The 21,129-nt window shown below is 44.3% G+C and overlaps 1 protein-coding gene across 4 annotated transcripts in view; it reads right to left on the bottom strand.

Moving 5' to 3' along the window:
• sbno1 (strawberry notch homolog 1 (Drosophila)) overlaps nucleotides 1–21,129 on the bottom strand; it is a 127,957-nt gene that overhangs the window by 28,016 nt on the left and 78,812 nt on the right. For all 4 annotated transcript variants that reach the window (XM_078227107.1, XM_078227108.1, XM_078227105.1 and 1 more), the window contains 3 exons: nucleotides 804–878; nucleotides 568–714; nucleotides 396–490 (listed from right to left, as the gene is read on the bottom strand). In XM_078227107.1, the coding sequence (XP_078083233.1) occupies nucleotides 396–490; nucleotides 568–714; nucleotides 804–878 (317 nt within the window). The remainder of the gene's footprint in view (nucleotides 1–395; nucleotides 491–567; nucleotides 715–803; nucleotides 879–21,129) is intronic.

The following is a 21,129-nucleotide window of genomic DNA, read 5'->3' as shown; positions in this document are numbered from 1 at the left end:
TGTCGGAGCTTCATATATCCAGGCAAGTGGAGAGTTCTATCAGACTCCAGGCACGTGCTTTGTAGACGGTGGACAGGTGGTGAGATACTCGTGACAGAATTCCCAGCCCCGACCTGCTCCCGACTCTTGGTCAATAGTAACTTCCACGGCATCAAAAGAATAACAGCTTCAACAGTGCAGAGGTGGGAGGGAGAGTTAGTTCAAGTCTTGCTCTTTGGCAGCATGCACATAGGCCTTGGATGAGGACTGGACCTAGCTCCATTTATACTTTAGCACAACATTTGAAGACTTGGGGAATGGGAACTCAGGTGAGGGCAACATCCCTAGGGTTGTGGGAAGGAAAGCAACAGAAAATGCAAAAAACAAATCACCATACTGAATGGTCAGGCACTTACAGTGTAAATTTCAACATGTCCTGATACAGAATACCCTGGAGTTAAGAATTTCTTCGCTTCTAGTTTCTTCACCTTCTCATCCCCTGAACCCAGATCTGTCGAAAACAAAAGCAAATCAGCAACTGTTGTGTAATAAACTTCACATTAGGGCAGTAGAAAACCAAAGACTTGCCTAAAATGCCCATATCGTATCTTCCATTCTTCTTAGCATTCTGAATTACAGCACTTAAAGTGTCTGAAAAATACTGGAAGAGTGCGTTCTGCTGGTGTACCTCCATACCAAGGATTCGATTCAGGAATTTCCCAATATTATTATAATCTGAAATTGATTCATCATATGGTTAGACATGGGAACCCAAATTACAAAAATACCAGCAATAATCAGTTTAAATTTTAATACATTTTTACCTTTATCCAGTGTGAGTAATCCTGAACGGTCTTCCACATTTATCAAACCCACACCAATTAATCCCTGTCGAACATCTAAAGACACAAATAAACAATGCCACATTGCATGAAATGTACTCGATAAGAAATGGTAACAATGAAAAGCATTGAGAAAATTTGTTATGAAACTGTTCCAAACACAATGCCGGTAAAGTCACTCACTATACTGAGAGTTCCATACCAGGTTGGTTCAGTTGGTAATGTTCTTGACCCAAGCTGAGTTCAAACATTACCACACGTTTTAATCAATCTACAGCAAAGCTTCAATAACTGATGCATTGAAACACAGGAATTAGGAGCAGCAGGCGGCCATTTGGCCCCCTGAGCTTGCTCTGCCATTTGAAATTATACGAGCCAATCTGGTTGTGGTCTCAACTCCATAACCCTCAATTCCCTTGTCTATCAAAAATTTAACTCAGCCTTGAATAAATTCAGGAACCCAACCTGCACTACTTGCAAGAGAAGAGAATTCCACAAACAACTCTCATGGAAAATAATTCTCCCCATCTTCACCTTAAAAGGAAGATTGCTTATTAAAGCAATCAACATGGTTTCTTGAAAGGGAAATGTTTGACTAATTTACTGGAGTTCTTTGAGGAAATAACAAGCAACGCAAATAAAGGGGAACCTGTGACCTGCTACACATGGACCGCCAGAAGGTATTTTATAAGATGCCACATCAAACATAACTACGTAAAATAAGAGCTCATGGTGTAGGTGGTTACATATTAGCATGGTATATTGGTTGTCAGTGGGCAATAATCTAGCAGACGGTGTATATGTGTGAAAATGTGAAGTTGCTCATTTTGGCTGGAAGAATAAGCGTATTAGTTAAATGGAGAGCAACTTCAGAATTCGGAGGGAGCTAGGAGTTCTGATGCATGGGTCACAAAAAACTAGTATGTAGGTAGAGCAAATAATTAAGTTAAAAGAATGCTATTCATTTCTACAAGAGGAATGGAACATAAAAGGGTGTTATGCAGACCACATCTTGAATACTGTATGCAATTTTGGTCTCCTTATTTAAGGAAGGATGTAGTTGCTTTGGAAGCATTTTAGAGGAGGTTTGATATCTGGAATGAGCAGATTGCCTTGAGGAAAGGTTGGACAGACTGGACTTGTTTCCACTGGAGTTTAAAGAAGAGGAGCTCGATTGAAATATCCGAGATCCTGAATGGTTTTGACAAGGTGGACATGGAAAGGATGTTTGCTGTTGCGTGTGAGTCCAGAACTAGGGATCACTGTACTTAAAATACTGGCTCACCCTTTTAGCCATGATGTGGAGATGCCGGCGTTGGACTGGGGTGAACACAGTGAGAAGTCTCACAACACCAGGTTAAAGTCCAACAGGTTTATTTGGTAGCAAATACCATAAGCCTTCGGAGCGCTGCTTCTTCGTCAGATGGAGTGGAAATGTGGTCTCAAACAGCGCACAGAATCACAGAAATCAAGTTACAGAATACTAATTAGAATGCGAATGCCTACAGCCAGCCAGGTCTTAAAGGTACAATGTGGTGGAGGGAGCATTAAACACAGGTTAAAGAGATGTGTATTGTCTCCAGACAGAGCAGCTAGTGAGATTCTGCAAGACCTTTAAGATCCTTTAAGACCTGGCTGGCTGTAGGGATTCGCATTCTAATTAGTATTCTGTAACTTGATTTCTGTGATTCTGTGCACTGTTTGAGAGCACATTTCCACTCCATCTGACGAAGGAGCAGCGCTCCAAAAGCTTATTGTAGTTGCTACCAAATAAACCTGTTGGACTTTAACCTGGTGTTGTGAGACTTCTTACTGTGTTCACCCTTTTAGGACAGTGATGAGAGACATTTTTTCCTGAGGGTTGTGCAACTTTGGAACAGGCAGTGGAGGTGGGAGTCATTGAATGTTTTGAAGGCAGAGGTAGATTGATTCCATTGCCTATCGAGAATCAAAGTTATTGGGGATAGATGGGAACGTGAAATTTGATAAACACAGATCAGCCATGATCTTAAACCAATGGCGGAGCAGGCTCAAGGGATGAAAGGCTTACTTCTGCTATTTCGCATGTTCATCGGACATAAGCAGTTTGCAAAGCGACGTAGATAGGTTAAGCCAGTGGGGGAAAAAAATTTGCAAATGGGAGGATAATGTGGAAAAATTTGAATTTTGACAAGAAAAATAAAAAAGCAGCATATTATTTAAATAGGGTGCAACTGCAGACAGAAAGATACTGGGTATCTTGGTATATGAATGAGGAAATGTTAGTATGTAGGTACAGCATGTGATTAGGGAGGTAAATGGAATATTGTTGTTTATTGCAAGAGGAACGTAATATAAAAGCAGGAATCTTTTGTCACAGTGGCACAGCTGATGAGACCAGAGATTTGTGCACAATTTTGGTCTTATTTAAAGGAGCTCAGAGAAGATTCACTCAACTGATACCTGGGATTGGGGAGACGGAGGGTTAACCTTGCATGGAAATATGTTGGACAGACTGGGCCTGCATCCACTGAAGTTAAGATTAACAAGTGATCTTACCAAAGCCCAAGATCTTGAGGGGACTTTGTAGGGTGGATATTGCAAGGATGTTTCCTCTTGTGGGAGAGACAAGAACAAGGAGATGCGGTTTAAAAATAACATTTTCCATCTATGACAGATGAGAACAGCTTTCTTTGTTGTGAATCTTTGGAGCTTTTTCCCAGAAAGCAGTAGAGGCAGGGGCAATGAATATTTAAGGCAGAGGTAGATAAATACTTGACCAAAAGGGGAGTCAAAGGTTTTCAGGAGTAGACAAAATGTGGAGTTGAGACCACATTCAGATTGGCCCTGATCTTATTGAATGGCAGAGCAGGTTCAAGGGGCCGAATGGCCTATTACTGCCATTCGGCCCCTTGTTATATGTTAAATTGTGTCCACTAGTTCTACTCTCATCCACAAGAGGAAACATCCTGCTGTAATGCATCCTGTCAAATCACCTCAAGATCCTACGCTTCATTCTTCTAAATCCCAATACATATAGGCCCAAACTCTTCAACCTTTCATACGACAAGTATTTCATCCCAGGATGTGGAGTTGAGTAAACCTTCTCTGAACTGCTTCTCGTGCAATCATTTTTCTTTTTCAAATCAGAATAATAAATGTCAATGTTCCACTTGCTTTCCCAATTACTTGCTGTACCTGCCTACTAACTTCTGGAGATTCATGGACATCCTGATTATTCTGTACCAAAGTTAAGCAATCTCTATTTAAATCGTATACTGCTTTTCTATTCTTGCTGCCAAAGTGGATAAGTTCACAATTTCCCACATTACTCCATATGCCAATATTTGTGCCTATTCAACTCATTTTTTCTTCTTTGTAGACCCTGATACCTTTCCTTCCTATCTTTGTCATCAGAAAATTCAGCTACCATACATTTAGTCCCTCAATCCTAGTTATTGATATAGATTCCAAATAGTTGAGGCCCCAGCACTGATCCCTGTGGCACACCACTAGTTCGAGTTTGCCAACCTGAAAATGGCTGGCAAACTGCAGATGCAACTCAAATTCCTAAGCCAGGCCCATCAATCCATTGAATATTAAAATCCATATTATTTTAAACATTAAATTCAATGCTACAAATTTTTAAAAACTAGAAACATCAAATTGGAATGGACAAAAGGCAGAATTCAGGACAGCACCTGACAAAAATGAATTCAATGAAGCTCGAGTTGGCACCAAAAAAAAAACAAGCATAAAGCTATCTGGTTAATGTACAAACTCAACCGGTTCACCAATGTCCTGCAGAGAGGTTGAGGTTGCCTAACGTGCCAGACTGGTCTCGTCTACAAGAACGTAGGAACAGAAAAGCAGTAGGCCATTCGATTCTGGCCTTGGGTGACTATGTGTGGAGTCTGCACACAGTATTAAGCCCCTCGGGCTTTTTCCTGCGCTATCCCCTTATCCCTGGATGTGATTAGTATCAAGAGATCTATCGCCACCTTGAATATATTCAATGACTAAGCTTGCAAAACCCTGTGAGGTTGAGAATTTATCATCCTCAAGTAAAGGAATTCCCCATCTCAGTCCTAAATTAATTGCCTCTTACTCCAAGACTGTATCTCCCCCCAACCCCCCATTCGAGATTCCACAGCCAGAGGAAACATGCTTTCTGCATCTACAAAAGAGTAACAAGGGAGAGAGTAGGGCCTCTTCAGGATCAACAAGTTCATCTATGTGCGGATCCACAAGAGATGGGTAAGGGCCTAAATGAATATTTCTCATCAGTATTTACTGTTGAGAAAAGCATGGATGTTAGGGAACTTGGGGAAATAAATAGTGATGTCTTGAGGAGTGTACATATTACAGAGGTGGTGGTGCTGGAAGTCTTAAAGTGCATCAAGGTAGATAAATCTGCAGGACATGATGAGGTATATCCCAGGACATTGTGGGAGGCTAGGGAGAAAATTGCGGGTCCCCTAGCAGAGATATTTGAATCGATAGTCATAGAAACACTACAGCACAAACAGGCCCTTCGGCCCACAAGTTGTGCCGAACACATCCCTACCTTCTAGACCTACCTATAACCCTCCATCCTATTAAGCTCCATGTACTCATCCAGGAGTCTCTTAAAAGACCCTATTGAGTTCGCCTCCACCACCACTGACGGCAGCCGATTCCACTCGTCCACCACCCTCTGTGAAAAACTTACCCCTAACATCTCCCCTGTACCTACCCCCCAGCACCTTAAACCTGTGTCCTCTCGTAGCAGACATTTCCACCCTGGGAAAAAGCCTCCGAGAGTCCACCCGATCTATGCCCCTCAACATCTTATACACCTCTATTAGGTCTCCTCTCATCCTTAGTCTCTCCAAGGAGAAAAGACCGAGCTCCCTCAGCCTATCCTCATAAGGCATGCCACTCAATCCAGGCAACATCCTTGTAAAAAATGGTTCGGCACAGACAAGAAGGTTTGCTAATGTTATTGGGGAGGGTTTAAGCTAGATTTGCAGGGGGATGGGAGCCAGAGTGCCAGAGCAGATAGTGGAGCGGGGGTGAAAATAAATGATGTTAATAGTTCATGCAAAATCACAAATAGAAGGGTTGTGTGTGGTGGTAATAATCTTCTGAGGTGTCTATTTCAATGCCAGGAGTATTGTGGGGAGGGCAGACGAGCTGAGGGCGTGGATTGACACATGGAATTATGACATTATAACCATTAGTGAAACTTGGCTACAGGAGGGGCAGGACTGGCAGCTCAATGTTCCAGGATTCCGATGTTTCAGACGTGATAGAGGCAGAGGGATGAAGGGTGGGGGGGTGGCATTGCTAGTCAGGGAAAATGTTACAGCAGTGCTCAGGCAGGACAGATTAGGGAGCTTGTCTACCGAGGCCATATGGGTGGAGCTGAGAAACAGGAAAGGTATGACCACATTAATGGGGGTGTATTATAGACCACCCAATAGTCAGCGAGAATTGGAGGAGCAAATCTGCAGAGAGATAGCAGACAACTGCAGGAAACAAAGTTGTGGTAGTAGAGGATTTTAATTTTCCACATATGGATTGGGACTCCCATACTGTTAAAGTCTAGATGGGTTAGAGTTTGTAAAATGTGTTCAGGAAAATTTTCTAAATCAATATATAGAGGTATCAACTAGAGAGGATGCAATATTAGATCTCCTATTAGGAAACGAGTTAGGACAAGTTCAGGTGCAGGTCAGTGGGAGTAGGCAAAAAATGGTTCGGCACAGACAAGAAGGGCCAAAAGGCCTGTTTCTGAGCTGTAATTTTCTATGGTTCTAAGTGACGGAAGTGTGTGTAGGGGAACACTTTGGTTCCAGTGATCATAACGCCATTAGTTTCAACTTGATCATGGATAAAGATAGATCTGGTCCTCGGATTGAGGTTCTAAACTGGAAAAAGGCCAAATTTGAAGAAATGAGAAAGGATCTAAAAAGCGTGGATTGGGACAGGCTGTTCTCTGGCAAGGATGTGATTGGTAAGTGGGAGGCCTTCAAAGGAGAAATTTGAGTGCAGAGTTTGTATGTTCCTGTCAGGATTAAAGGCAAAGTGAATAAGAATAAGGAACCTTGGTTCTCGAGGGATATTGGAACTCTGATAAAAAAAGGAGAGAGAGATGTATGACAGGGAGCAAATAAGATGCTGGAGTATAAAAAGTGCAAGAAACTACTTAAGAAATCAGGAGGGCTAAAAGACGACATGAGGTTGCTTTGGCAGACAAGGTGAAGGATAATCCTAAGAGCTTCTACAGGTATATTAAGAGCAAAAGGATAGCAAGGGATAAAATTGGTCCTCTTGAAGATCAGAGTGTCGGCTATGTATGGAACCAAAAGAAATGGGGGAGATATTAAATGGGTTTTTTGCATCCGTGTTTACTAAGGAAACTGGCATGGAGTCTATGGAAATAAGGCAAACAAGTAGGGAGGTCATGGAACCGATACAGATTAAAGGGGAGGTGGTGCTTGCTGTCTTGAGGCAAATCAGTGTAGATAAATCCCCAGGGACCGGACAGGGTCTTCCCTCGGACCTTGAAGGAGACTAGTGTTGAAATTGCAGGGGCCCTGGCAGATATATTTAAACTGTCGGTATCCACGGGTGAGGTGCCAGATGATTGGAGGATAGCTCATGTTGTTCCGTTGTTTAAAAAAAGGCCCAAAAAGTAATGCGAGAAATTATAGGCTGGTAAGTTTGACGTCAGTAGTAGGTAAAGTATTGGAAGGAGTCCGAAGAGATAGGATCTACAAATATTTGGATAGACAGGGACTTATTAGGGAGAGTCAACATGGCTTTGTGCGTGGTAGGTCATGTTTAACCAATCTGTTTTTCAAGGAGGTTACCAGGAAAGTGGATGAAGGGAAGGCAGTGGTTGTTGTCTACATGGACTTCAGTAAGGCCTTCGACAAGGTCCTGCATGGGAGGTTAGTTAGGAAGGTTCAGTCGCTAGGTATACATGGAAAGCTAGTAAATTGGATTAGACACTGGCTCAATGGAAGAAGCCAGAGAGTGGTAGTGGAGGATTGCTTCTCTGAGTGGAGGCCTGTGACTAGTGGTGTGCATGATGTGGAGATGCCGGCGTTGGACTGGGGTAAACACAGTAAGAAGTCTCAAAACACCAGGTTAAAGTCCAACAGGTTTATTTGGTAGCAAATACCATAAGCTTTCGGAGCACTGCTCCTTCGTCAGATAGAGTGGAAATGTGAGCACATTTCCACTCCATCTGACGAAGGAGCAGTGCTCCGAAAGCTTATGGTATTTTCTACCAAATATACCTGTTGGACTTTAACCTGGTGTTGTGAGACTTCTTACTAGTGGTGTGCCACAGGGATCAGTGCTGGGTCCATTGTTGTTTGTCATCTATATCAATGATCTGGATGATAATGTGGTAAATTGGATTAGCAAATTTGCTGATGATATAAAGATTGGAGGTGTAGTGGACAGTGAGGAAGGTTTTCAAAGCTTGCAGAGGGATTTGGACCATCTAGAAAAATGGGCTGAAAAATGGCAGATGGAGTTTAATGCAGACAAGTGTGAGGTATTGCACTTTGGAAGGACAAACCAAGGTAGAACTACAAGGTAAATGGTAGGACACTGAAGAATGCAGTAGAACAGAGGGATCTGGGAATACAGATACATAATTCCTTAAAAGTGACGTCACAGGTAGACAGGGTCGTAAAGAGTGCTTTTGGTACATTGGCCTTTATAAATTAAAGTATTGAGTAAAAGAGTTGGAATGTTATGGTGAGGTTGTATAAGACATTGGTGAGGCTGAATTTAGAGTATTGTGTGCAGTTTTGGTCACCTAATTACAGGAAGGATATTAATAAGGTTGAAAGAGTGCAGAGAAGGTTTACAAGGATGTTGCCGGGACTTGAGAAACTGAGTAACAGAGAAAGGTTGGAATAGGTTAGGACTTTATTCCCTGGAGCGTAGAAGAACGAGGGGAGATTTGATAGAGGTGTATGAAATTATGATGAGAAGAGATAGAGTGAATGCAAGCAGGCTTTTTCCACTGAGGCTAGGGGAGAAAAAAAAACTCGAGGACATGGGTTGAGGGTGAAGGGGGAAAAGTTTAAAGGAAGTATTAGGAGGGCTTCTTCACACAGAGTGGTGGGAGCGTGGAATGAGCTGCCAGATGAAATGGTGAATGCGGGCTCACTTTTAACATTTAAGAAAAACTTGGACAGGTACATGGATGAGGGGGGTGTGGAGGTATATGGTCCAGGTGCAGGTCAGTGGGACTAGGCAGAAAAATGGTTCTGTGCTGTAATGTTCTATGGTGGCATAGTGGACAGTGAAGAAAGTCATCTCCAATTGCAATGGGATCTTGATCAATTGGGCCAGTGGGCTGACGAATAGCAGATGGAGTTTAATTTAGACAAATGCGAGGTGATGCATTTTGGTAGTTTGAACCAGGACAGGACTTACTCAGTTAATGGTAGGGCCTTGGGGGGAGTTACAGAACAAAGAGATCTAGGGGTACATTTTCATAGCTCCTTGAAAGTGGAGTCACAGGTGGACAGAGTGGTGAAGAAGACATTCAGCATGCTTGGTTTCATCGGTCAGAACATTGAATACAGGAGTTGGGATGTCTTGCTGAAGTTGTACAAGACCTTGTGGTAAGGCTACACTTGGAATACTGTGTGCAATTCTGGTCACTCTATTATAGAAAGGATATGATTAAACTAGAAAGAGTGCAGAAAAGATTTACTAGGATGCTACCGGGACTTGATGGATTGAGTTATGAGGCGCTGGATAGACTGGGACTTTTTTCTCTGGAGCGTAGGAGGCTGAGGGGTGATCTTATAGAGGTCTATAAAATAATGAGGGGCATAGATCAGCTAGATAGTCAATATCTTTTCCCAAAGGTAGGGGAGTCTAAAACTAGAGGGCATAGGTTTAAAGGGAGGGGGGAGAGATACAAAAAAAGAGTCCAGAGGGGCAATTTTTTCACACACAGGGTGGTGAGTGTCTGGAACAAGCTGCCAGAGGTAGTAGTAGAGGCAGGTACAATTTTATCTTTTAAGGAGCATTTAGATAGTTACATGGGTACGATGAGTATAGAGGGATATGGGCCAATTGGGATTAGCTTAGGGGTTTAAAAAAAGGGCGGCATGGACAAGTTGGGCCAAAGGGCCTGTTTCCATGCTGTAAACCTTTATGACGCCGCACTGCCTAGCTCTAAGAATTTAAATTTGAATGAGATCACCTCTCATCCTTCAAAACTCAGAATGCAGGCCCAATCTGTTCAACCTCTCGTCAGGAGGGCAGTCCCATCATCTCAGGAATTAGTCTGGTAAACTTCTGTTGCATTCCGCCCGCCAACAAGCATACCCTTTTCTTAGGGAAGGGGACCAAAACTGTACACAATACTACTCCGGTCTAACCAATGTTCCATACATTTGAAACAATTTAGTCCTTTACTCAAATCCTCTGGCAATAAAAGCCAACATACCATTTGCCTTCTGAATTGCTTGCTGCACTTGAATGTTAGCTTTCAGTGACTAATGAACAAGAACACCCAGAACCCTTTGGAAATCAACACTTTCCGATCTCTCCCCATTCAAGTACTCTGCAGCTCCGTCCCTCCCACCTGTCCACATTACAGTCCATCTGCCATGTTCTTGCCTACTCACTAAACCTGTAAAATCCACTTGAAGCCTCTCTGCCTCTTCCTCAACTCTCAAACCCACCTAGTTTTGTCTCATCCATAAAATTGAAAATATTTACTCCCCACATCTGAATCATTGATATAGATAGGGATCATTTGGGGCCCAAGCACTGACCCTTGCAGTACCCCACAAGTCACAGCCTCCAAGCCTGCAAATGACCTTCAGTGCCAGAATATTACCTATATTCCATGTGCTCTAATTTTATGCTACTGGCCTCCTGTGTGGGACCTTGTCAAAAGCCTTCTGAAAACCCAAATATACCACATCCACTGGTTCTCCATTATTTAATCTGTTAGTTGCATCCTCATAAAACTCCAACAAGTTTTGTCAAACATGATTTCACTTTCATGTTGATTCTGCCCAATCCTACCTTTTTATTTTTAAGTGTCCAGTTATCACATCCTTTATAATAGATTCTAGCATTCTCCTGACTGCTGATGCCAGGTTTACAGATCTGTAGTTCCTGGTTTTCTCTCCCTCCTTCCTTAAAAAGTGAGCGATATTTGCAACCTTCAAATCTGCAGGCACCGTTCCAAAATCTATAGAATTTTGAAGGCCACCTCTTTCAACATACTGGGATGTCAATCATCAGGTCAGAGGGATTAGGAACTTTCAATCCCATTAATTTCTCCAAAACTACTTTTATTAATATTTTCCTTCAGCTCCTCATTCTCACTAGTCCCTCAGTTTGCTGTTATTTCTTGTACCTTCCTCTGTGACAAAGTAATTATTTGTCATTTCCCCATGTTTCATTATAAATTCTGTCTCTCCCTGCAAAGGACCCAGTCCCATGGTCGTAACAGCTTGCCACCACCTTCTCAAGGTAGCTGTGGAATAATAACACAGCACTTCCAGCATTCCAAGAACAACTTAAAAAAAATATTATTTTGAACAAGAGAATTTACTTTGAATGAGCAATAGCACTATGATTAAAACAAAGAATGCAGTTAATATTTATAACAATTTAATGGTTCAAAATAATACAAATTTACCCTCCCCTAGTGCCAGTGCACCAGGCAGATTAAAGGCAACAGTGCAACACTTATCTGTGTAACTCCATATGTAAAGCTCTTTGGAGACAGGTGGCTGGGAAGACAAGTCCTTGTCAGATTAGGCAGAGGCTGTGTTGGGCTGGAAGATATGATGTGGAGCTGCCGGTGTTGGACTGGGGTAAACACAGTAAGAAGTCTCACAACACCAGGTTAAAGTCCAACAGGTTTATTTGGTAGCAAAAGCCACTAGCTTTCGGAGCGCTGCTCCTTCGTCAGGTAAATGGGAGTTCTGCCGCTCCCTGAGCCTCTGCTGCTTCACTCACTCTCAGCCGCCTCCCTCTCTCTAAGCAACTCAACTCAGGCCCAGGCTGCAAACCGGGCAGCAGGCCTGCTGTCCAGTTTGCAGCCTGGGCCTGAGTTGAGTTGCTTAGAGGGAGGCGGCTGAGAGTGAGTGAAGCAGCAGGAGCAGAGGCTCAGGCAGCGGGAGAACTCCCACTTACCTGACGAAGGAGCAGCGCTCCGAAAGCTAGTGGCTTTTGCTACCAAATAAACCTGTTGGACTTTAACCTGGTGTTGTGAGACTTCTTACTGGGAGATATGACAGAGGCCATGTAGGCTGTATAAAAGAGAGGAGACTCAACATGGCCAGAGAAGAGATTGAAGGGGTCAGGAACTGGCCACCAAAACATTTGTTTCTTTTAGAAAACCAAGTACAGAATCCAAAATAAGAAATCCAAAAAAGTCTCTGGGGTGTCAGGTCATTAACATGGACCGAAGATACAAATTCACTACAGTATCACTAAAATCAAACAAGTGAAAAGCCAAATTACTTATGTTGAAAAGGTAGATTTTCAGAGTTTTGACATTTAACCAGTTCATCTGTCCTCCCCAGGTGTATTAATGGATCAAGGTACCCTTCACCCACAACTTCTCTGACTTCATAAAAAGAAATAGCAGAATCTAGAAAACACCATTTAATCTTTTAAATTCACGATGTTGGAGGCCACAATTGGGGTCTATCACTCATTGCTCCCTATGTTAGGGGGTTTCTCGCTCCCACATGGATGCCCTGATTAATATTTGCCCCTCTATCACATCAGAACAGATTATCTGCTAATCACAATACTGATTCTGGGAGTTTTCTGTGCACAAATTAGCTGTCGTGTCTGTTACTGATTTGATTGTCACATGTATTGGTATACAGTGAAAAGTATTGTTTCTTGCACGCTGTGCGGACAAGGCATATCATTCATAGAGGAGTGCAGGATGTAGTGTTAGTCATAGATAGGGTGTAGAGAAAGATGAACTTAATGCGAGGTAGGTTCATTCAAAAGTCTGATGGCAGCAGAGAAGAAGCTGTTCTTGAGTCGGTTGGTATGTGATCTCAGACTTTTGTATCTTTTTTCTGACGGAAGGTGGAGGAAGACAGTATGTCTGGGGTGCGTGGGGTCCTTGATTATGCTGGCTGATTTTCCGAGGCAGTGGTAAGTGTAGACCGTGTCAATGGATGGGAGGCTGGTTTGAGTGATGAACTGGGCTTCGTTCACGACCCTTTGTAGTTTCTTGCAGTCTTGGATAGGGCAGGAGCCATACCAAGCTGTGATAAAACCGGAAAGAATGCTTTCTATGTGCATCTGTCAAAGTTGGAGAGAGATATAGTGGACATGCCAAATTTCCTTCGTCTCCTGAGAAAGTAAAGGCATTGATGGGATTTCTTAACTATAGTGTCGGCATGGAGGGACCAGGACAGGTTGTTACTGATCTTGAGGAAACCAGCACACCAAGATCTAGCAATCTCTATGGCTTGGAGGGGATTTTTTGATTTGATTTGTCACATATATTAGTATACAGTGAAAAGTATTATTCCTTGCACGTTATACAGACAAAGCATACCATTCATAGAGAAGGAAACGAGAGTGTGCAGAACGTAGCGTTACAGTCATAGCTAGGGTGTAGAGAAAGATCAATTTAATGGAGGTAGGTCCATTCAAAAGTCTGATGGCAACAAGGAAGAAGCTGTTTTTAAAAAAAAATTAATTCGTGGGACATGGATGTCGCTGGCCAGCCAGCATTTATTGCTCATCCCTAGTTGCCCTTGAGGTGGTGGTGGTGAACTGCCTTCTTGAAATCACTGCAGTCCATGTTCTGTGGGTTGACCCACAATGCCGTTCGGGAGGGAATTCCAGGATTTTGGCCCAGCGACTGCGAAGGAACGGTGATACATTTCCAAGTCAGGATGGTGAGTGGCTTGGAGGGGAACATACAGATGGTGTGTTCCCATTTATCTGCTGCCCTTGTCCTTCTAGATGGAAGTGGTCGTGGGTTTGGCAGGATCTTTGGTGACTTGCTGCAGTGCATCTTGTAGGTAGTAGCAGCAGTGTGTACTGAGCGTCGGTGGTGAAGGGGTTGAATATTTGTAGATGTGATGCAAATCAAGCAGGCTGCTTTGTCCTGGATGGGGTCAAGCTTCTTGTGTTGTTGGAGCTGCACACTTCCAGGCAAGTGGGGATTATTCCATCACACTCCTGACTTGTGGATAGGCTTTGGGGAGTCAGGGGGTGAGTTATTCGCTGCAGTATTCCTAGCCTCTGACCTGCTCTCGTAGCCACTGTGTTTATGTGGGAAGTCCAGTTGAGTTTCTGGTCAATGGTAACCCCGAGGATGTTGACAGTGGGGGATTCAGTGATGGTTACACCATTGAATATCATGGGGCGGTGGTTAGAGTGTCTCTTATTGGTGATGGCCATTGCCTGGCATTTGTGTGGCACGAATGTTACTTGCCAGCCCAGGCCTGGATATCATCCAGATTTTGTTGCATTTGAACATGAACTGCTTCAATATCTGAGTCATCGCGAATGGTCCTGAAAAGTGTCCAATTATTGGCGAACATCCCCACTCCTGACCTTATGTCAGAGGGAAGGTCATTGATGAAGCAGCTGAAGATCGTTGGGCCCAGGACACTACCCTGAGGGACTCCTGCAGAGATGTCCTGGAGCTGAGATGACTTGACTCTCCACAACCATCTTCCTATGTACCAGGTATGACTCCAACCAGCGGAGAGTATTCCCCCCCCCCCGATACCCATTGATTCCAGTTTCGCTAGGGCTCCTTGATGCCACATTCGGTCAAATGTGTGGCCTTGATGTCAAGGGCTGTCACTCTCACCTCTGGAATTCAGCTCTTTTGTCCATGTTTGAACCAAGGTTGTAATGAGGTCAAGAGCCAAGTGACCTTGGTGAAACCCAAACTGGGTGTCACTGAGCAGGGTATTGCTGAGCAGGTGCTGCTTGATAGCACTGTTGATGATCGAGAGAAAACTGATTGGGTGGTAATTGTCCTGCTTTGTGTACAGGACATACCTGGGCAAATGTTGGGTAGATGCCAGTGTTGTAACTGTACTGGAAGAGCTTGGCTACTGGAATGGCAAGTTCTGGAACACAAGTCTTCAGTACTATTGCTGAAATGGTATCAGGGCCCATTGTCCCTGCAGTATCCAGTGCCTCCAACCGTTTTTTGATATCACGAGGAGTGAATTGAATTGGCTGGAGACTGACATCTGAGATGCTGGGGACCACTGGAGAAGGCAGAGATGGATCATCCACTCGGCACTTCTGGCTGAAGATTGCTGCGAACACTTCAGCCTTATCTTTTGCACTGATGTGCTGGACTTCTCCATCATTGAGGATGGGGATATTTGTGGAGTCTCCTCCTCCAGTGAGTTGTTTAATTGTCCACCACCATTCCCGACTGGATGTGTAAGGACTGCAGAGCTTAGATCTGACCCGTTGGTTGTGGAAGGAAATTTGGTCAGTCATAGGTGTATAAGGAGTATAGGAAGGGGAACTACAACTGTGACTAGAGTTGGTCATGCTGGACATAGCTGCAAATTAGTCCCTCTTCCACTGATTTTCTTCTCAAATCTTAAGTCATTCACCCTTGACCCCACGATCAACAGATATCAATACAGTTCATTCTTAATAATTCTTCCAGAATGATAGAAAGCACAGCACAGCATGAGACCACTGGGCCCATTTCACATGTTGTTGCTGGGTTTTTTAAAATGGAACAATGCACTCTTATCCCATTTCCTGACTTTTTAAATAGTTCTTTCCAAATATTAATTCAATTTTACTAATAACATTGTTTCCATGTATGACTAGCTCTCCAGGTTGAGAAAAAAGCTGTGGTTTGTCTATCATTGGTAAAGGAGGAAGTCTTTTGAAGGATAGACTGGAGCCTTGTTTTTAAAAACACACTACAGCTGAATATTCCGGGGTATAAGTGTTTTAGGCGAGACAGAGGAGGGGCTAAAAAAGGTGGGGGAGTAGCGATATTAGTTAAGGAGCATATTACCGCGGTGCAGAGGGTAGACTAAAACTTAGAGGGGTCATGTACTGAGTCGCTGTGGGTGGAACTCAGAAACAGGAAGGGTGCAGTCACTATGCTGGGGGTGTACTACAGACCATCCAACAGCCCACGGAAAGTGGAGGAAAGGATATGTCAGGAGATTCTGGGTAGGTGCAGAAAAAATAGGGTTGTTGTAGTGGGGGACTTTAATTTCCCTGGCACAGACTGGAAAGTGCTTAGAGCTGGGGGTCCGGACGGGGAGGAATTTGTAAAATGCGCACTGGAAGGTTCTTTGGAACAGTATGTAGATAGCCCGACTAGAGAGGGGGCTATACTGGACCTAGTTCTGGGAAATGAGCCCGGTCAGGTCGTCAAAGTTTCGGTAGGGGAACATGTGGCAAATAGTGACCACAACTCTGTTAACTTGAGGATAGTAATGGACAAAGATGAGTGCTGTCCTACGGGCAGGGTGCTAAATTGGGGGAAGGCTAACTATAGCCGGATTAGGCAGGAATTGGTGGATGTTGATTGGGAGAGGATGTTCGAGGGCAAGTCTGCGTCTGGCATGTGGGAGTCTTTTAAGGAACTATTGATAAGGCTGCAGGATAGGCATGTGCCTGTAAAAAGGAAAGATAGGAAAGGTAGGATTCGAGAGCCGTGGATAACCGGGGAAATTGAGGATCTGATTAAAATGAAAAGGGAGGTGTACGTTAAGTCCAGGCAACTGAAAACAGATGGAGCTCTGGAGGAATACAGAGAGAGTAGGAAAGAACTCAAACGGGGAGTTAGAAGGGCAAAAAGAGGTCACGAGATGTTCTTGGCAGGCAGGATTAAGGAGAATCCCAAGGCATTCTATATTCATACGTTAGGAACAAAAGAGTTGTCAGGGAGAAAATCGGACCTCTCAGGGACAAAGGAGGGGAATTATGCTTAGAACCCAAGGGAATAGGGGAGATCCTAAATGAATACTTTGCATCGGTATTCACGAAGGAGAGGGGCGTGTTAACCGGGAGTGTCTCGGAGGGAGGTGTTGACCCGTTAGAGAAAATCTCCATTACAAGAGAGGAGTGTTAGGTTTTTTAGGGAACATTAAAACTGACAAAGCCCCAGGGCCTGATGGCATCTATCCTCGACTGCTCAGGGAGACGAGAGATGAAATTGCTGGGCCGCTGACGGAAATCTTTGTGGCTTCTTTGGACACGGGTGAGGTCCCCGAGGATTGGAGGATAGCGAATGTGGTCCCGTTGTTTAAGAAGGGTAGCAGGGATAACCCAGGAAATTATAGGCCGGTGAGCTTGACGTCCGTGGTAGGGAAGTTGTTGGAGAGGATTCTTAGAGACAGGATGTATGTGCATTTAGAACGGAACAATCTCATTAGTGACAGACAGCATGGTTTTGTAAGAGGGAGGTCGTGCCTTACAAATTTGGTGGAGTTTTTTGAGGAAGTGACAAAAACGGTCGACGAAGGAAGGGCCGTGGATGTCGTCTATATGGATTTCAGTAAGGCATTTGACAAAGTCCCACATGGCAGGTTGGTTAAGAAGGTTAAGGCTCATGGGATACAAGGAGAAGTGGCTAGATGGGTGGAGAACTGGCTTGGCCATAGGAGACAGAGGGTAGTGGTCGAAGGGTCTTTTTCCGGCTGGAGGTCTGTGACCAGTGGTGTTCCGCAGGGCTCTGTACTGGGACCTTTGCTATTTGTGATATATATAAATGATTTGGAAGAAGGTGTAACTGGTGTAATTAGCAAGTTTGCGGATGACACGAAGGTGGCTGGACTTGCGGATAGCGATGAGCATTGTCGGGTAATACAGCAGGATATAAATAGGCTGGAAAATTGGGTGGAGAGGTGGCAGATGGAGTTTAATCCAGATAAATGCGAAGTGATGCATTTTGGAAGAAATAATGTAGGGAGGAGTTATACAATAAATGGCAGAGTCATCAGGAGTATAGAAACACAGAGGGACCTAGGTGTGCAAGTCCACAAATCCTTGAAGGTGGCAACACAGGTGGAGAAGGTAGTGAAGAAGGCATATAGAACATAGAACATAGAACATTACAGCGCAGAACAGGCCCTTCGGCCCACGATGTTGCACCGACCAGTTAAAAAAAAAAACTGTGACCCTCCAACCTAAACCAATTTCTTTTCGTCCATGAACCTATCTACGGATCTCTTAAACGCCCCCAAACTAGGCGCATTTACTACTGATGCTGGCAGGGCATTCCAATCCCTCACCACCCTCTGGGTAAAGAACCTACCCCTGACATCGGTTCTATAACTACCCCCCCTCAATTTAAAGCCATGCCCCCTCGTGCTGGATTTCTCCATATGGTATGCTTGCCTTTATAGGATGGGGTATAGAGTATAAAAGCTGGAGTCTGATGATGCGGCTGTATAGAACGCTGGTTAGGCCACATTTGGAGTACTGCGTCCAGTTCTGGTCGCCGCACTACCAGAAGGACGTGGAGGCGTTAGAGAGAGTGCAGAGAAGGTTTACCAGGATGTGGCCTGGTATGGAGGGTCTTAGCTATGAGGAGAGATTGGGTAAACTGGGGTTGTTCTCCCTGGAAAGACGGAGAATGAGGGGAGATCTAATAGAGGTGTACAAGATTATGAAGGGGATAGATAGGGTGAACGGTGGGAAGCTTTTTCCCAGATCAGAAGTGACGATCACAAGGGGTCACGGGCTCAAGGTGAGAGGGGCGAAGTATAACTCAGATATTAGAGGGATGTTTTTTTACACAGAGGGTGGTGGGGGCCTGGAATGCGCTGCCAAGTAGGGTGGTGGAGGCAGGCACGCTGACATCGTTTAAGACTTAGCTGGATAGTCACATGAGCAGCCTGGGAATGGAGGGATACAAACGATTGGTCTCGTTGGACCAAGGAGCGGCACAGGCTTGGAGGGCCGAAGGGCCTGTTTCCTGTGCTGTACTGTTCTTTGTTCTTAATCTGTTTATTTATATGGCTCAAGTAAATTCTTAGTTAATGCCCTCACTGCCATCCAATTGAAATTAATTAAAATTGTAAACCTCTATGACTCTATAATACAATTATTTTGGCACAGTGGTTAGCACTGCTGCTGCACAGCTCCAGGGACCTGGGTTCGATTCCCAGCTTGGGTCACTGTCTGTGTGGAGTCTGCACGTTCTTCCCGTGTCTGTGTGGGTTTGCTCCGGGTGCTCTGGTTTCCTCCCACAGTCCAAAGATGTGTAGGTTAGGTTCATTGGCCATGCTAAATAGCCTCTTCGTGTCCTGGGATGCATAGATTAGAGAGATTAGCAGGGTAAATATGTGGTGCGAGAGATATGGCCTGGGTGGGATTGTTGTCAGCGCAGACTCGATGAGCCGAATGGCCTCCTTCTGCACTGTAGGGTTTATGATTTCTATGAAGTTTATAAAATCTCCAGTTTCTTCAGCACTTGAATTATGGCCAGTGCAAGACAAAGATTTTGTACTGAACGCATGTCACTCAGCTGTTGAAGGAATAAAAATGGGAAGAGCTGTTTGAAAGCTCCAGAGTAAATAAACATAGGTAGTTGAAGCAACTAATCCCAGCATTTAATCCAAGACCAATTTTTAAAAATGCATACAAAATCAGTATTGTTTATGTATTAAACAGCAAGCATCACCAGTTATTAAACCAGTACAAAAAACAAAGAACAAAGAACATTACAGCACAGGAAGAGGCCCTTCGGCCCTCCAAGCCTGCACCGACCATGCTGCCCGACTTAACTAAAACTCCCTACCCTTCCGGGGACCATATCCCTCTATTCATGTACTTGTCAAGACACCCTTTAAAAGTCACTACTATATCCGCTTCCACTACCTCCCCCGGCAACGAGTTCCAGGCACCCACTATGTGTAAAAAATCTGCCACGTACATCTCCTTAAAACATTGCCCCTCGCACCTTAAACCTATGCCCCCATGACCCCCATGGAGCGTAGAAGATTGAGGGGAGATTTGATAGAGGTGTATAAGATTTTGATGGGTATAGACAGAGTGAATGCAAGCAGGCTTTTTTCGCTGAGGCTAGGGGAGAAAAAAACCAGAGGGCATGGGTTAAGGGTGCAAGGAGAAAAGTTTAAAGGGAATATTAGGGGGGGCTTCTTCACGCAGAGAGTGGTGGGAGTGTGGAATGAGCTGCCGGATAAAGTGGTAAATGCGGGGTCACTTTTAACATTTAAGAAAAACTTGGACGGGTTCATGGATGAGAGGGGTGTGGAGGGATATGGTCCAAGTGCAGGTCAGTGGGACTAGGCATAAAATGGTTCGGCACAGACAAGAAGGGCCAAAAGGCCTGTTTCTGAGCTGTAATTTTCTATGGTTCTCTGGTCTCTTCCACCCTGGGAAAAAGCTTCTGACTATCCACTCTGTCCATGCCTCTCATAATCTTGTAGACTTCTATCAGGTCTCCCCTCAACCTCCGTCGCTCCAGTGAGAACAAACTAAGTTTCTCCAACCTCTCCTCATAGCTGATGCCCTCCATACCAGGCAACATCCTGGTAAATCTTTTGTACCCTCTCCAAAGCCTCCACATCCTTCTGGTAGTGTGGCGACCAGAATTGAACACTATATTCCAAGTGCGGCCTAACTAAGGCTCTATAAAGCTGCAATATGACTTGCCAATTTTTAAACTCAATACCCCGGCCGACGAAGACAAGCATGCCATATGTCTTTTTGACTACGTTCTCCACCTGCATTGCCACTTTCAGTGACCTGTGTACCTGTACACCCAGATCCCTTTGGCTATCAATACGCTTAAGGGTTCTGTCATTTACTGTATATTTCCTATCTGTATTAGACCTTCCAAAATGCATTACCTCACATTTGTCCGGATTAATCTCCATCTGCCATCTCTCCGCCCAAGCCTCCAACTGATCTATATCCTGCTGTATCCTCTGATGGTCCTCATCACTATCCGCAAATCCACCAACCTTTGTGTCGTCCGCAAACTTATTAATCAATCCAGTTACATTTTCAAAGGTCCCAGCACTGATCCCTGAGAGACACCACTTATCACAGCCCTCCATTCAGAAACACATCCTTCCACTGTTACCCTCTGTCTTCTTCGACCAAGCCAGTTCTGTATCCACCTTGCCAGCTCATCTCTGATCCCATGCGACTTCACCTTCTGCACCAGTCTGACATGAGGGACCTTGTCAAAGGCCCCACTGAAGTCCATGTAGACAACATCCACTGCCCTACCCTCAATCATCTTTGTCACTTCCTCCAAAAACTCGATCAAGTTAGTGAGACACGATCTCCCCTTCACAAAACCATGTTGCCTCTCACTAATACG

Source organism: Mustelus asterias, chromosome 13 (genome assembly GCF_964213995.1).
Source record: "Mustelus asterias chromosome 13, sMusAst1.hap1.1, whole genome shotgun sequence".
Taxonomy (NCBI): Eukaryota; Metazoa; Chordata; class Chondrichthyes; order Carcharhiniformes; family Triakidae; genus Mustelus; species Mustelus asterias.
This window is presented reverse-complemented; position numbering and strand designations above follow the sequence as displayed.